This window comes from Emys orbicularis, chromosome 3 (genome assembly GCF_028017835.1).
Source record: "Emys orbicularis isolate rEmyOrb1 chromosome 3, rEmyOrb1.hap1, whole genome shotgun sequence".
In the NCBI taxonomy this organism is placed as follows: Eukaryota; Metazoa; Chordata; order Testudines; family Emydidae; genus Emys; species Emys orbicularis.
Window position 1 is genome coordinate 193120898 of NC_088685.1, and position 17047 is coordinate 193137944.

Here is a 17047-nt window from a genome sequence, read left to right on the forward strand (position 1 = left end):
AGTATAGCTGCATGCTCTTCAACAGATGCTATATTCTATCCAGAGGTAGCTGCTTTTCAGTGGGGAATAAGTGAGTCTGATAAATAGTTTGTAAAACACTTTGGGATCATTTATATATACGTGTAAATTACTAATGTTGGTCTCTATAAAAGAGAGAAATCTGTTTACAAGGCAGCATGATGGACTTTTCCTGTACCACACACATGCAGAATAAATATGGGAACTAGTCTACAATGAAAATCTGTCAGGAACTACATTGAGCTTGTACTGAGACAGCAGTGAAGAATTAGTCCTGAATAGCAACATCAGTACAACCCATCATCCCTAAAGGCAAACATGCTCTTCTTAAGTTAGATAGCGATATGTTAACTAGTGTTTCCAGACTTGGGGTATTAATATTCAAAACCTGCTTATCAAGCCACTTCAATACATGGATTGAATGTGCATTGCACGTAAAAAGATCTGTTGTACCTTTTTAATTTTTCTCCATTTATTTTGTCATGGAAAGTGTAATTGGTTTTTTTTTTTTTGGCATCCATTCTTTGTGCCACTTCTTTATTTTCTATTTTACACTCTTTTTGTTTGTGCTATGACATTTAGCTCATACAAATTGCTTTGTCAGAAGACGATATGCTAATACGTTTGGGGACAGCACAAGCTTTCCTTGTTACATGGTTTCTAGACCACTGGAACAAGTCAGTTTTTCATTAGAACAAGCACCATATACAAAATGACTTATATCTCAGTTCTTTTGTCTTTTTAACTGCAACTTCTCTGCATGGGTGGATCCTCTCTGCTCATGCAGAGCTACACTGGAAGCAGAAGCACAGGAGTTTGCCCACATGGAGAAAATTGCAGGACTGGAGCCTTGGTGAATGTGGAACAAGTTTTTACTTTCTGTAGAGGGACTTATGGGTGTTTGTTACATCCTATTCAGCCATAAATATAGGCATTTGATGTGCCACTGTTTTCTTGATGATAGATGCAGTACTGTCTCTTGCATTTTTTCTGTTCCATCTGTCAGGCAATGTCCTTGTTCCATTTATTTCCTTTGCTGCTCAGGAACAGCTGGGACTGAGCTGAATTCCTCCATATTTTTTCCTTGTGTTTGGTGTGGTGAAGCACAGAGCTGAATAGTGACTGTGCACAGTCATGAAAACCCATATTTTACTTCTTGGAGACTGGTTCTACCTGAGGACTGGTATGTTAGTGCTCTAAATAAAATGGATGCCTTAAAACCCTACTGTACCATCAGCAATGGTGCTTGAAAATTATAGCAATCATCAATCTGATCGGCACACTCTGATATCTACAATTTCAGTCACAAGAAACTGAAAAGAAAAACTATGAACAAGACTGCCATTAACCAAGATGTCCTGCTTTCTAGAATGGAAAAGAGGATGGCATCCATTCCACTGTATGGCTGCATAGAGGAGAGGAGGAGAGAAAGAGATTATTTCAACCTAAATACCACTGCTTCTGATTGCTCTCCATACAGTCAGTCCTGTACCACTTGCCAATCATTTAAGCATACAGAGACAAACTAATATGTGCTTGACGCTTCTCCAAAAGATGCCCAGTTTAATCCACATTAAGACACATTTCACCCCAGTCCTTTGCTTCCCTGTGTATTCCATTAGTAAAAGAAGAAGCAGGCAAACTCTGCTTTAATCCACCAGTGTCCAATAATATTCTCTCTCAATATTAATCTTTCTTAATACACTCTCTTGGGAGGTGCTTGATCAGCATCTGTTGCTCAAGGCCAAGAAAAGAAAAAAAATCCTAGTTGTCATCTCTCTGTCTCATTCCATTCTATAGAATTCTATTCATAACCTTCCTAGGGTGAGATCAATAACCAAGGCCCCTCAGAAATGTGCAGTCACAGAAGAGGTGAGGGACAGTGCAGTTCTGATATTTACATTTTTCTTTTGATGTACGTGATATGTTTTACGGCCTTCTCTTAAACATCAGTCAGTTGCCTTGGAGAGATCCTATGTCTAGAGCAGAGGTAGGCAACCTATGGCACGCGTGCCAAAGGCGGCACGCAAGCTGATTTTTCAGTGGCACTCTCACTGCCTGGGTCCTGGCCACCGGTCCGGGGGGCTCTGCATTTTAATTTAATTTTAAATGAAGCTTCTTAAACATTTTAAAAACCTTATTTACTTTACATACAACAATAGTTTAGTTATATATTATAGGCTTTTAGAAAGAGACCTTCTAAAAACATTAAAATGTATTACTGGCACTCGCAACCTTAAATTAGAGTGACTAAATGAAGACTTGGCACACCACTTCTGAAAGGTTGCCGACCCCTGATCTAGAGCATATATAGGAAGCATTACCAGAGAAAATATACCCCAGCATGAGCAATGGAATGAAGTCAAGGTGCCTCCTGAAATTGTTAGTCAAGGATTATTTGTTGGGAGGGGGGAAAAAGAAAGTAATGGAAGGGGGGGGAAATGGAAACTTACAAAAGTTCCCACAGAGAAGTGAGAATGATTCATGGAACTCTGATATAGTGATGAGGGGAAACTGAAGTGAGAATGTGGTTTCGTTTGTTATAACAACACTTTTCTCCGATGGAACCCAGATTATTCTCATAGGGCACATGTTTAGAACATCTGGTGCAACAGTGAACAAGGAATAATTCAGTGTAAGTAATTCTCAATCTAAAGCAAAAAAACATTAATTGTGTACCAAATCTACTAGGGTATTTCCTGTTACCGGAAAACCGTACAAGACCTTGTAAATGGTATATCGCATGGAGATTGGTACATGTTTCATGCAGTTTTTACTGGTTTTCTTTCTGACCACAGATGACTTCAACTGTTGTGGTATATTGTTGTTTGAATCCCACCACGCTGAGGCAGAGAGCAGCCAGAGGGGTAGTATGGAATGATATTGAAATCTAGGGCCCTTGTATATTTCGGTTTTGTGTTCCTAATGAGTATAGCAGGAATAGCCGGAAAAAATACAGCTGTTTGTTAGAATCTTTGCAAAAGTTGTTGTTGTTTACCTCTGCTTTCTCTCAGAAGGGAGACCTGGTACTGGATATAGCACTAAGTTGGAGGCTTGGTTCCCCTTGTAACACAGAAATTAGAAAGAGGAACATAACAGATTGACTCAGCAGTGCATAACTAACTCATCTGAAATAGGAAATGGATCAGACTTATCAGCAAAGATTGACTCTGTGCTGTAAAGAAAGGTCCAAAACAAGGAAGATTATTTCTTATTCATTATGACTAGGCCCCTATCAAATTCACGGCCATGGAAAAACGTGTCGCGGATTGTGAAATCTAGTCTTTTGTGTGCTTTTACCCTATACTATACAGATTTCACGGGGGAGACCAGTGTTACTCAAATTGGGGGTCCTGACCCAAAAGGGAGTTGCAGGGGGGCGGGGGTGTCATGAGGTTATTTTAGAGGGCTTGCAGTATTGCCACCCTTACTTCTGCTCTGCCTTCAGAGCTAGGTAGTTGGAGAGCGGCGGCTGTTGGCTGTGCACCCAGCTCTGAAGGCAGCGCCTCGCCAGCAGCAGTGCAGAATTAAGAGTGGCAATACTATACTATGCCACCCTTACTTCAGAGCTGGGCAGCCAGAGAGTGGTGGCTGCTGACTGAAGGCCAAGCTCTGCAGGCAGCAGCGCAGAAGTAAGGGGGGCAATATCATACCATGCCATCCTGACTTCTGCGCTGCTGCTGGTGGTGGCTCTGCCTTCAGAGTTGGGCTCCTGGCCAGCAGCCGCCGCTCTCCGGCTGCCTGGCTCTGAAGGCAGCGCCGCTGCCAGAAGCAGCACAGAAGTAAGGGTAGCAGTACCACAACCCCCCTTACAATAACCTTGCACCCCCCCCCCCAACTTGTTTTTGGGTGAGGACCCCTACAATTACAACACCATGAAATTTCAGATTTAAATAGTTGAAATCATGAAATTTATGATTTTTAAAATCCTATGACTGTGAAATTGACCAAAATGGACAGGCATTCTGTCTGAAATAACACCAGCCAGCTGCTCAGTTTGGGCCTGATTCTGCAAAGATTTGAGCACTCTTTAATCCCATTGTCTTTAGTGGTGTTCAGGAGTTCTGAACACTTCACATGGTCAGTTCCTTAGAAGGACATACTAATGAATAAGTACTAGGTCTCGTTTAGGTAGTCCTGTGTCTGAGATATGTCTTTTTCACCCCCTTCTTGAGAGGAATAGAGTTCTGTTCATATAAATATTGCTCTATGTTGTGGAGTGACTACTATACTTGAAATGTGGAGCTAATCCAGAGGAAATTCTAGAGAACTCAACAAAATGGGCCACACAGTGGGATATGCTAGGTTTGAATGTCTGCAAAATGTGAACAGCACAGCTATTTTATAAAAATGAAGGTTAATTTTGCTGGCTGTATCTTTTAATAAGTAGTTTTACAGCAGTAGTATAAAGTTTTTGATGTGCATTGTTACAGCTTAATTCCCCATTAAGTGTACGCCATACTCCATTAAGCTTTAACAATGTACTTGAAAAATTTTATACTACTTCTGCAACCTATTTACCAAAGATGCATTTCCTGGAAGGCTTTGTTCACTAAATCAAAGCTGTGGAAAGTTATTTACTGTCCCTGAGCTCTTGGATTCAATGGTGCACTTGGATTCAGCCGTTCAGGAATATGGCACCTAATCTTTTCTAAGTAGAAAAGTGCCTGTGTGTGCCCTTTATGCTCTCCTTTTTAAATATTTCTGTCTTCACTTTTAAGTGTCCTCTTTGCTCTGCACCTTCTCTTCCTTCATTGTCTTGCCTCTTCCTCTTAATTTTCACGTCTCTCTAGAATCCCCCTTAACAGCAGAAGGCTTACCAGCAATGTGGTTCCTCCCTATGCTCCTGAAGCAATTTGAAACTGTCTAGAAGTGCTCTTCTCAATTAGTTTCAAGCTACTGCTTATGCCGAGGGAGAGTGCTATGGTTCACGAGCCTGTCCTACCTAGGCTGCTCCATATTATAGCTTTCCTTCTGTTACTTATACTCTACCAATGGCTTACTATAATAGAGCTCACACAGAATATTCCTATTCATTTGACGGGAGGGAGAAAAGCAAAGCAAACAGGGAACAATACAGCGTTTTCATGATACAATGCCCAATTTAAAGTCCTTTAGGGAATAGTGGCAGTACGTGGGAGAATTAAACAAGAGTTTAGAAGGGTGCAAGTAAGAGAGAATACCAGATACTCATTTATCTTCCTTATCATGGCTAGTGATTGATGCTGGTCTTTACATAAATCATTCTTTATTTCCAATGGCAATGACTCCTTTAATACACAGTTAGGGCTGAAAATTTAAATGCAGAAATATCACACAATACTCAGTTAAGGTTCCAACATCATTGTTAAGTCTGCTTTGCATTTCACCATCCATGTACAAGCTAGAAATTTCCTTCCTCACCACTGCCAGTGCTCGTACTTCCTTTGCACATATTCATTAGATGGTTACATCATAACATAAGTCTTCACTCCCAAGATGAGGGGTGAAGGCATAGAGATTTCTGGTCCATTTCTAGATGGTAGTTAGGAGTAGGGAGGTCAGATGTTACTGTAGGTATAGCTTTTTTTGTATGTGTTAAGATATGGGTAGAAAAGAGGTCCAGCTATAGGCTACTTCCCACATGATTTCCTAAAGGTATAATACTCTACTATTGAGATTCTTATGATAGAGATTGCCAGGGATATGTTGAGTTTGTAACAAATCATGAGAAAGATGTATACAAAGTAAGGAGAAGGAGGAGAATCAGCAGAAATGCGTTCTTTGATGGCCATGAGCATTTACAGATGCAATGTGATATCATGCCATGAAGCATGTGTCCCTAATTTGGCATTACATGATAACAGGAGAAACTTCTGCCCTAAGATATGGCATTTGCTGCAATATGCAGGCTGCCCCTCTAAACACATTTTTGATTGGCACCTATTCCCTATTGAAACTGGCATAGTACCTTCTGAGCGGTCACAGTGTCAGGCTTGCAGATGAGCAGGAATGCAGGCATTCCGTAAACCAATGCGTGCATCAAGCTTAAGAGTTAAGGGCCTGGATTCCCATTCAAGAATGCTGAAACGGCTTTTGTTCCTGAGGTTAAAGGATATGTCGTATCTCCTTCAGCTCAGAGCTAGATTAACTTTGAAAGTCAGTCAGTGTCTTTCATAGCTCTGGAAGGCAAAATTTTGGCTCTGGTGAATTAGGATTAAAGTTTCATGAAAAAATGACAGAAATTATAATAAAATTTTACCAAAACTGTGGTGTACTGGAAGCATTTGCAGATGCCCCACAAAATAATTTTGCAGTGGAGCTCAGTTTTCTGCTGAATAGCTTAGCCAGGTGCTATGGAATCCAAATCCACAAGATTCTACTTTAAAGGCCTGTGGATACAATATCTGCTTAATAGAACCCCAAATTCAGAAAGGAAGACTTGAGAGAGACCATTTCCAAAGGCTTCCTCAGAAATTAGTCTAGCCAGAAAATGGTAGAGTATGGGATAAAATCATGATCACCGAACAGAGAAATCCTTCCTCAGGAAACTTAGAGTGTAAGGACTTGAAGAACTAAAATGATCAATTCCATGAGATACTGAAAGAAAACAAAAGGGGAAAAATACAAAGGGCTCTATTAAAACTAGATGTTGTTTCTGCATGGCATTTTGATAGGTAATACCACAATAATTTAACAACTGTAAATGGTAAAGATTTAATCTTTTTAATGATTGCCACCATTGATTGCTTTTATTTATTACCAAGCCAGTGTTCTGAAAATGATTCTTTAGGATGTTTATATAAATCAAAACTTTCTTTACATTAAACACTGTGGGTGAAATCCTGGCCCTGTTGAAGTAAATGGCTAAACTCTCATTTACTTCAGTGGGGCCAGGATTTCACTAGTCTTTTCATTACTTTTACATAAACTAATTTGCGGTTCTTAGCCCTAGCTTTTGAGTACCGTGTTAATTTTTGAATCATAGGTTTTGTTTTATTCCTGCATAAACAGAGCTGAGAGGACAATACCACTACACATTTTCATATCCTCTGGAAAACTAGGCAAAAGATAATAATAAAAAGGCTTCTTGAGCTTATTCATGTTTCCAAAATGAGCTTTTTATCTCCCAAATATCCAGCAGCAGCATAGAGACCAGCTGTGGACAGGAACAGGGATATTTTTTCTAACTGCCAAATACACTGCTTTTCTTTTCCACTGTGTAAACTTTGTCTACAAACTGATTTTATGAGAACCATTGTGAATACTTCACAATATTCTGAACATGACTACCACAAATTAAACTGCTAAAACTAAAGCTGGCACATTTGAACTGGCAAATGAAACTGGCATGTTTCTTTGTCACACTGAATGCAGTTTGTGCTATGCAGTCCTAGGGAATCGCAGTTCATCCAGAAATTCTGTTGTTACCTTGTCATATTTAAACACAGAAAGACTGATTAATTAAGATTGTGGTGCAAGCCAACAAACTCTATGAATTCATAGTTAAGGCTGATGTTGAGATCTTAGCCCAGCCTGCTGTCTCTGGGCAAAGCTAGGAAATTCTGGACATGAGTTAATTTGATATCTTATTTTATGCATTGCCCAGACACAGTAATTGGAAATTGTGGTGAAGAATGTAGACCTTATTTCAACTTGTATTTTTAATGTAGTTCTTCAGTTACTTTTCTCTGCTACAGTAGTTGTAACTTATGACAATATTTCCACTAATGCTGAAAACAAAAATTCTAGAGGTGCGAGGATACATTTCAAAAATGATTCTTGGAATAAAATGCATTCCTTTCTTTCTTTCCTTTTTTTTTTTTTTTTTTTTGCAGCTAGTGTAGGTAAAATGTGCATGCCATAGCCAGAATCTGGATTACACAGTTGCCATATTATTTTGGAGTACTGTTGCTAGAATAGTCTAACCATATAGTGCGCCTGGTACTCTGTATGTACTTATATGCCATAAGAGTGCTGCTGCATTCCAGCACTGCTCTCATACAGGGTCTCTGCTTAGCCCATAGTCTAGCATTTAACTGATTGTAGTATTATGTATAGCCATGTGCTACCAAATAGAACGAGCATAGCACATGGCTAATTACATGTAATATAGAGTAATTAACTATGGGCTAAACTCGCAGGAGAGTATGTGGTGCTGGTCTGTGAGGTATGTAATCAGAGTGTTAAACCTTTGGAGCCTTTCCAGTCTGTTAAGTAACTCTACGTAATAATGAGTCCATTTAAAAAATGCGTTATATATAGTATAGACAAAAATAGTCCACCTCACTTGTGGACCATAGTGGATGAATATAGTATCCAACTGCCTCCCAACATAAAGAGAAAAGGTGGGTGAAGTAGTATCTTTTACTGGACCAACTTCTATTGGTGAGAGAGACAAGATTTTGAGCTTACACACAAGCCCTGAAGAAGAGCTCTATGTAAGCTCAAAAGCGTGTCTCTCTCACAACAGAAGTTGGTCCAATAAAAGATATTCCTTCACCCATCTTGTCTCCCTAATATCCTGGGATCAACATAGCTACAACATTGCATATTCAATATATAAGTGGTTAATAAAAAGCAATACAGTGATATGCCTATCACAGTGCTAACGTGAGCAACTTTGGGTATATCAGTATTTACAAGTAGTTGCTTTAAACATTCCTCCTGTTATTGACTGTATAGGATATTGCAGTGGACATTGAAATACTTTGCCATGTATAATATATATATTTTTAAATTTATCTTCTCTTTCCCTCATAGACTTTAAGGCCAGAAGGGACCATCATGATCATGTATTCTGACCACCTGCTCATTGCAGGTCACAGAACCTCACCCATCCATTCCTGTAATAGGAATTTAAAGACTTCAAGTTTACCCTAGTTCAAGCAAGCAAGTGACTTGTGCACCATGCTGCAGAGAAAAGTGAAAAAATTAGTCTATTTTAATGTAACATATTTTCACCAAAGTTTGGTGTGAGTGTGTAGTAGAGGTGCTCTAGTGGCTCTGTAGTTAAGATTGGGTTCACACATTCCATTGAAAGTACAGTAGAACCTCAGAGTTACAGACACAGGAATGGAGGTTATTTGTCACTCTGAAATGTTTGTAACTCTGAACAAAACTTTATGGTTCTTTCCAAAGTTTACAACTGAACATTGACTTAATACAGCTTTGAAACTTTACTATGCTGAAGAAAAATGCTGCTTTTAACCATTTTAATTTAAATGAAATAAGCACAGAAAGAGTTTCCTTGTCAATCTTTTATTTAAACTTTCCCTTTCTTTTAGTCGTGTACATTTAACACAGTACTATACTATATTTGCCCTTTTTTTGGTCTCTGCTGCTGCCTGATCGCATACTTCTGGTTCCAAATGAGGTGTGTGGTTGACCAGTCAGTTCGTAACTCTGGTGTTCGTAACTGAGGTTCTCCTGTAGGATTAATACATACGAGTATTATCAAAATAGGTTGAAGTTTTTTTAATTTTGAAATTTGGACAAAATTTCAAAAGGAAAACATTTCTAACAGTTTTGAGAAATGTCCCCTTCCCCTCTCCTCCCACCCCCTTTTGTTTTGTTTTGACTAAGACTACATGTTTTGCTCTTTAGTTGCAATTATATTGACTGTTGGGGAAGTTTCATCACCATCTCTCTGATTTTACAGCTTCCTCTCATGTTCATATTCCTGTAGAAGATGATGCTGTGCATGTAATTAAAGTGGTAATGTTCATATCTCACTTCTAAATTATTTAAAGTACTAGCATTTTCACTTGCATTTTCTATTTATTCTTATTTTGAGCATTGAGTTGCATTGCATGTTTTTTGTGTGCCATTCTTCCATCATAGCACAATTTGTCTGCGGGAGGAATGTTTTGTGATTCCTTAATGCTTACTGTTTCTTTGCTTCCATTACTAACCATGGACATCACAATGAGGGAGGGGGAAATCAGACTGCGTATTTAAGAATATACAGTGATTGAAGTTAAAATGTATTAATTTAATTTCCTAAATAGTACTTGCGTTAGTCTATATTACATGTTTTCTTTTGGGTATTTGCAGTGAACAGCTTGTTTTACCAACAGAAGTTATTGGTTTTTAAAACAATATACTGGCTATATTTTATGTAAAATAACTTTTGTCAAATGTCATACTGTATCTTTTTTTAAAAAGTGGATTTTAACCCAATTGGAACTTGCAATCTGTTATTTAGGAACTCCCCACCCCCCCCAACTCACTTTTTCACACCAAATTTATTTGTTCCTTTATAGGAATATCGTGAAAATGGGCCTTTGTTTTCTGAATTAAAGTTTTACCAGAGAGCTGCAAAACAAGAGCACAGTAAGTAATATCAGAAAAACAAAATAAAATGAAAAGGTAATTTTTTCCAATTAGAGCAATTGATATCTTGAAGCTTTTATATCAAGCATAATTCAGACAGTGGGACTGATTCTGATCTGGTTTACACTAGTTTTATTCTCACTGGTGTAAGTGAAAATAGAATCAGGACTAGTAGGGTGACAAACCTGAGGGAGAACTAGCCTCTCTCCGTAGTGCATTTTTTAGGATATGGACAGAGGCATTGCAAGGACTAAATAGTAAGGCTAGTATTCCAGGAATGAAGTTACTCACATGCTTAAGTGTTTGCAAGATTTAGTAGTAATTTAGGCACTGAACCTGCAAGCTCTTTACTCATAATAGCAGTCCCAATGATTTCAAATGAGCAAAAATTGCACATGTACTTAAGTATTCTGCTCGATTGAGGCCTAATTGCATACTCTGTTGATCCACTGTTTACTCTAGAAGGTAAATTCAAAAAGTAAAGTTTTTAAAGGAACTAGTTTTTCTCAGCTACTGATTGGATTCCTATTGTGTTGTTATGACTCAGAGAAGCGTATATTAAAGGAACACAGAGCTTTACTTTTGCAGAAAGTTACTTGCTGAACTTTTTAATTGGGCTGTGGTAAAATAGTTACCTGTATGTGTTTTCATTTTAACAACAAAGATTCTAATGATAGTTCAATTACTAAAGTTAAACTGTAGATTTTCAAACTACCTTAAATTCTGGCTTATCTATTATTATTTTGACAGTCAAAACGTGGATGAAGCTCAGACAAATAGGATTTTTAGGAATTCCGGTGTTCTGGGGAACAGGCTCGGCTGAATACAATGGAAAAAGGTAATAACAAGGTGAATTGGAGTCAACACTGTTGGGCTCATAGTTGCCCGAAGCTCTATTTTCGATTAAATGAAGGATGTTTTGAGCTTGTTGATATAAAGCTATCTGTGTCCCCTGTCTTACAAAGATTCCTCACTTGTGCATTTTCTAATAGTTATAGATTCATGGTCATGGAAAGATTAGGGGTAGACCTGCAAAGAATCTTGGACAATGATGGACACCGGTTTAAAAAAGAAACAGTTCTGCAACTTGGGGCCCGAGTGGTAAGTGCAGAGGAGAAGGAAATGGGCCTGTTTTTAATGTATTGAACTCTCCTAATGCATCTGCTCTTTGTGAAATGCTGACATCTATTTTGGTCCCAAGTCAGCATGAAGTTACATAGATACTTAAGTATCATCCTGAATCAGGGTCTTAATTTTCCTCTTCAAATTATATTTTTATGAAACAGAGTGTTAATGATTAGGAATGGAAACTAGATCCTCTTTACACTAGATCTCTATGGACCTGAGCCAAAGCTCATTGAAGTGAATAGAAAAACTTCAATTGACTTCAGTGGGCTTTGGATCAGGCTCAGTAACAGGACATGAGACAAAATGTTCAAATATGGATACCTAAAGTTAGGCACCTACACCCATATTTGGACACACCAGCTAAGAGGCCTTATTTTCAGAGATTTTGAAGGTGCCTAATGTTCATAGAATCATAGAATATCAGGGTTGGAAGGGGCCTCAGGAACTCATCTTAGCCAAACCCCTGCTCAAAGCAGGACCAATCCTCAACTAAATCATCCCAGCCAGGGCTTTGTCAAGCCTGACCTTAAAAACCTCTAAGGAAGGAGATTCCACCATCTCCCTAGGTAACCCATTCCAGTGCTTCACCACCCTCCTAGTGAAAAAGTTTTTCCTGATATCCAACCTAAAGCTCCCCCACTACAACTTGAGACCATTACTCCTTGTTCTGTCATCTGGTACCACTGACAAAAGTCTAGATCCATCCTCTTTGGAACCCCCTTTCACGTAGTTGAAAGCAGGTATCAAATCCCCCCTCATTCTTCTCTTCTGAAGACTAAACAATCCCAGTTCCCTCAGCTTCTCCTCATAAGTCATGTGCTCCAGCCTCCTAATCATTTTTGTTGCCCTCCGCTGGACTCTTTCCAATTTTTCCACATCCTTGTAGTGTGGGGCCCAAAACTGGACACAGTACTCCAGATGAGGCCTCACCAATGCTGCATAGAGGGCAATGATCACGTCTCTTGATCTGCTGGCAATGCTCCTACTTATACAGCCCAAAATGCCGTTAGTCTTCTTGGCAACAAGGGTACACTGTTGACTCATATCCAGCTTTTCATCCACTGTATCCCCTAGGTCCTTTTCTGCAGAACTGCTGCCTAGCCACTTGGTCCCTAGTCTGTAGCAGTGCATGGGATTCTTCCGTCCTAAGTGCAGGACTCTGCACTTGTCCTTATTGAACCTCATCAGATTTCTTTTGGCCCAATCCTCTAATTTGTCTAGGTCCCTCTATATCCTATTCCTATCCTCCAGTGTATCTACCACTCCTCCCAGTTTAGTATCATCTGCAAACTTGCTGAGGGTGCAATCCACGCCATCCTCCAGATTATTAATGAAAATATTGAACAAAACCGGCCCCAGGACCGACCCTTGGGGCACTCCGCTTGATACCGGCTGCCAACTAGACACCATTGATCACTACCCATTGAGCCTGATGATCTAGCCAGCTTTCTATCCACCTTATAGTCCATTCGTCCTGCCCATACTTCTTTAACTTGCTGGCAAGAATACTGTGGGAGAGCATATCAAAAGCTTTGCTAAAGTCAAGGAATAACACGTCCACTGCTTTCCTCTCATCCACAGAGCGAGTTATCTCGTCATAGAAGACAATTAGGTTAGTCAGGCATGACTTGCCCTTGGTGAATCCATGCTGACTGTTCCTAATCACTTTCCTCTCCTCTAAGTGCTTCAAAATTGATTCCTTGAGGACCTGCTCCATGATTTTCCCAATGACTGAGATGAGGCTGACCGGCCTGTAGTTCCTGGGATCCTCCTCCTTCACTTTTTTTAAAGATGGGCACTATATTTGCCTTTTTCCAGTCATCCGGGACCTCCTCTGATCACCATGAGTTTTCAAAGATAATGGCCAGTGGCTCTGCAATCACATCCGCCAACTCCTTTAGCACCCTCGGATGGAGTGCATCCGACCCCCAGGGGCTTGTGCTTGTCCAGCTTTTCTAAATAGTCCTGAACCACTTCTTTCTCCACAGAGGGCTGGTCACATCCTCTCAATGCTGTGCTGCCCTGTGCAGTAGTCTGGGAGCTGACCTTGTTCGTGAAGACAGAGGCAAAAAAAGCATTGAGTACATCCTCTGTCATTAGGTTGCCTCCACCATTCAGTAAGGGGCCCACACTTTCCCTGACCACCTTCTTGTTACTAACATACCTGAAGAAACCCTTCTTGATACTCTTAACATCCCTTGCTAGCTGCAACTCCAAGGGTGATTTGGCCTTCCTGATTTCACTCCTGCATGCTTGAACAATATTTTTGTACTCCTCCCTGGTCATTTGTCCAATCTTCCACTTCTTGTAAGCGTCTTTTTTGTGTTTAAGATCAGCAAGGATTTCACTGTTAAGCCAAGCTGGTTGCCTGCCATATTTACTATTCTTTCTACACATCGGGATGGTTTGTTCCTGCAACCTCAATAAGGATTCTTTAAAATACAGCCAGCTCTCCTGGACTCCTTTCCCCCTCATGTTATTCTCCCAGGGGATCCTGCCCATCAGTTCCCTGAGGGAGTCAAAGTCTGCTTTTCTGAAGTCCAGGGTACGTATTCTGCTGCTCTCCTTTCTTCCTTGTGTCAGGATCCTGAACTCGACCATCTCATAGTCACTGCCTCCCAGGTTCCCATCCACTTTTGCTTCCCCCACTAATGCTTCCCTGTTTGTGAGCAGCAGGTCAAGAAGAGCTCTGCCCCTAGTTGATTCATCCAGCACTTGCACAAGGAAATTGTCCCCTACACTTTCCAAAAATTTCCTGGATTGTATGTACGTTGTTGTATTGCTCTCCTAGCAGATATCAGGGTGATTGAAGTCCTCCATGAGAACCAGGGCCTGTGATCTAGTAACTTCTGTTAGTTGCCTGAAGAAAGCCTCATCCATCTCATCCCCCTGGTCTGGTGCTCTATAGCAGACTCTCGCCACGACATCACCCTTGTTGCTCACACTTCTAAACTTAATCCAGAGAGACTCAGGTTTTTCTGCAGTTTCATGCTGGAGCTCTGAGCAGTCATACTGCTCTTACATACAATGCAACTCCCCCACCTTTTCTGCCCTGCCTGTCCTTCCTGAACAGTTTATATCCATCCATGACAGTACTCCAGTCATGCAAGTTATCCCACCAAGTCTCTGTTATTCCAATCGCATCATAATTCCTTGACTGTGCCAGGACTTCCAGTTCTCCCTGCTTGTTTCCCAGGTGTCTTGCATTTGTGTATAGGCACTTAAGATAACTCGCTGATTATCCTGCTTTCTCCGTATGAGGCAGGAGCCCTCCCCTCTTGCGCTCTCCTATACTCGTGCTTCCTCCTGGTATCCCACTTCCCCATTTACCTCAGGGCTTTGGTCTCCTTCCCCCGGGTGAACCTAGTTTAAAGCCCTCCTCACTAGGTTAGCCAGCCTGTTTGCGAAGATGCTCTTCCCTCTCTTCATTAGTTGGAGCCCGTCTCTGCCTAGCAATCCTCCTTCTTGGAACACCATCCATGTGAGCCATGCAGGTTAGACAATTTTGGCCACAGTGCTTTCATCACTGCCATCTTTGTTATGCAGAAGGATATTTAGTCTGATTTCACATCATCATTGTGCAGGCCAAAATAAGCCTGTAGGATTGTACATGTATCAGTCTTGTTTTCAAATTCCTTTAAATTAGCATAGATTAATGGGAGATTATATGCTGTGTCGTTTGGGAATGCCATTTGGTTTGTGGGAGAGTGGCACAGTACCCCTTGCTATAACAAACCCCTGGGAACCCAAGCCATTTGTGCGGTATAGCAAGCGGGTGAGGGAGTGCTCCTTTGGTGGTCCCGGGGCCAAAGGAACCCCTTGTGCCCCCTCCCGCCCCACACACTTGCAGTCTTGGGGCCATAGGAGCTCTCAATCCCCCACCACAGCAGGCGGGGCTGGAGGCAGGATCCAGGGACCACATTCGCTATAGCTTAAGGTTTGCTATTGTAAAGGGCATTATAGCAAGGGTCTACTGTATTATCAAACAAATGCAATAAAATGCATTTATATTGCCCCTTTACCATCTTGCCTGCATTCTGTCACTAATGCCTTTTCACTGATGGACCAGTGGTTTTAACATTCCAAAACTGGGTGCCTCTCAAACAGCCATTTTTTTTCTTTGTGTAAATCAGCCCGCTATAAACATGTTTCTCGTCTCATCAAATATGAAAGGACCCCTCCTGATCTGAAGTGCAGGGTGAGCAATAATTAGTCTGTTAACAGTCTTAAGGTCCAATATCTTGTGAACCATCAGGACCAGATATGTTCTCCCTTTGGAGAGTTAGGAATTCCCCCTGCCCTTCCAGTATTATAAAGTATTAGTTTCATTAATGGATCATGAGAGAAAAGACCTTAACATCACATTTAAAGATATTTTAGAAATTTCAAAGATGTATAGGGCAGATGTATAGGGATAAAATGTGGCCCAGCTGGCACGCCCTTACATCCCTGCATCAGCTACCTGTATTATAGCAGTGGAAGGAAGTGGATAGAATGGGGCAGGAAATGGATGGAGTCTTGGCTTTGCTTTCCTTCCCTATGCATCTGGCAGTGTACACTGGGATGGGCATAGACCCAGAACAATATAATCTATCCCTGATCCCAGGGGAACCAGGAGGGCTTCAGCTAATGCAGGGCAGATCATGACCTCACATTCTAGCCCATAATGTGGCAGTTGAGGCTCATTGAATGAGTGAAGCACATTTAGGTGATAATGAGAATAATAATTAATAAACATTCCCTTATGGACTTCTTTCTTAGTTGGATGCCTTGGAATATATGCATGAAAATGAGTATGTTCATGGTGACATTAAAGCAGCAAATCTACTTCTGGGCTACACAAATCCACATGAGGTAAACACAGTATCTTTTACACTTACTGTATACTGTTGCCGTAACACTTTCACTGTTGATGTTCATTCTGTCCTATGCAGTTTTTGCATTGAGTCCACGTATTAAAGGAAGAGAACTTACAGTATGGACACCATCTTTGGGCTCGATCCTCCGCTCTATTAAGCTTAAGCTCAGTGTGGCTAAGGAGAGAAGCAAGGAAAGGCATTGCTAAACCACCTTTCAGGTCCCCATATCCTGTGGCTGCCAGGGGAGAAAGTGACCCATAGAGTAACTTGAAGAAGCCTAGTGGCTCTTCCGTATTATGCCATCTGGACTGGTGCAAAGGGACTTCACAAGGGTTAAGGATGTGGCCCATTGTATTCAGTTTCTCAAGATATTCCTGGCTTTCTGATATTGTTATAAGCACTGTGGCTGTGTGGCTTTTACTTTACCTCTCTCAATGCACAGGACAGGATAGTAGGTAAGTAACATGAAGACTACTGTATGCTTTTAGCATACAGCAGATTGTGAAGTGCTTTGAGATCTACTGATGAAAGAGCTAGGTGATGCTATTACTAAGGCAGTAGAGTGGCCATAAAGTGAAAACCCATTTTCAAGAAACATATTGAAATTTTTGGAGTTGTTTTCATTTCATAGTGTTTGAAATGGATCCATTTTGTTTTTCACACTTTTCATTTTTAAATAAAAACCATTTTGGTTATGTCTTATATAACAAAATTGAAAAACTTACCAA

General features: G+C 40.6%; 1 protein-coding gene across 1 annotated transcript in view; it reads left to right on the plus strand.

Annotated features, from left to right (window-relative positions):
- VRK2 (VRK serine/threonine kinase 2) overlaps positions 1–17047 on the plus strand; it is a 69248-nt gene that overhangs the window by 712 nt on the left and 51489 nt on the right. Inside the window, exons 2-6 of the mRNA XM_065400521.1 lie at positions 9659–9714; positions 10263–10332; positions 11083–11170; positions 11325–11433; positions 16222–16314. Coding sequence (XP_065256593.1) covers positions 9659–9714; positions 10263–10332; positions 11083–11170; positions 11325–11433; positions 16222–16314 — 416 coding nt within the window. The remainder of the gene's footprint in view (positions 1–9658; positions 9715–10262; positions 10333–11082; positions 11171–11324; positions 11434–16221; positions 16315–17047) is intronic.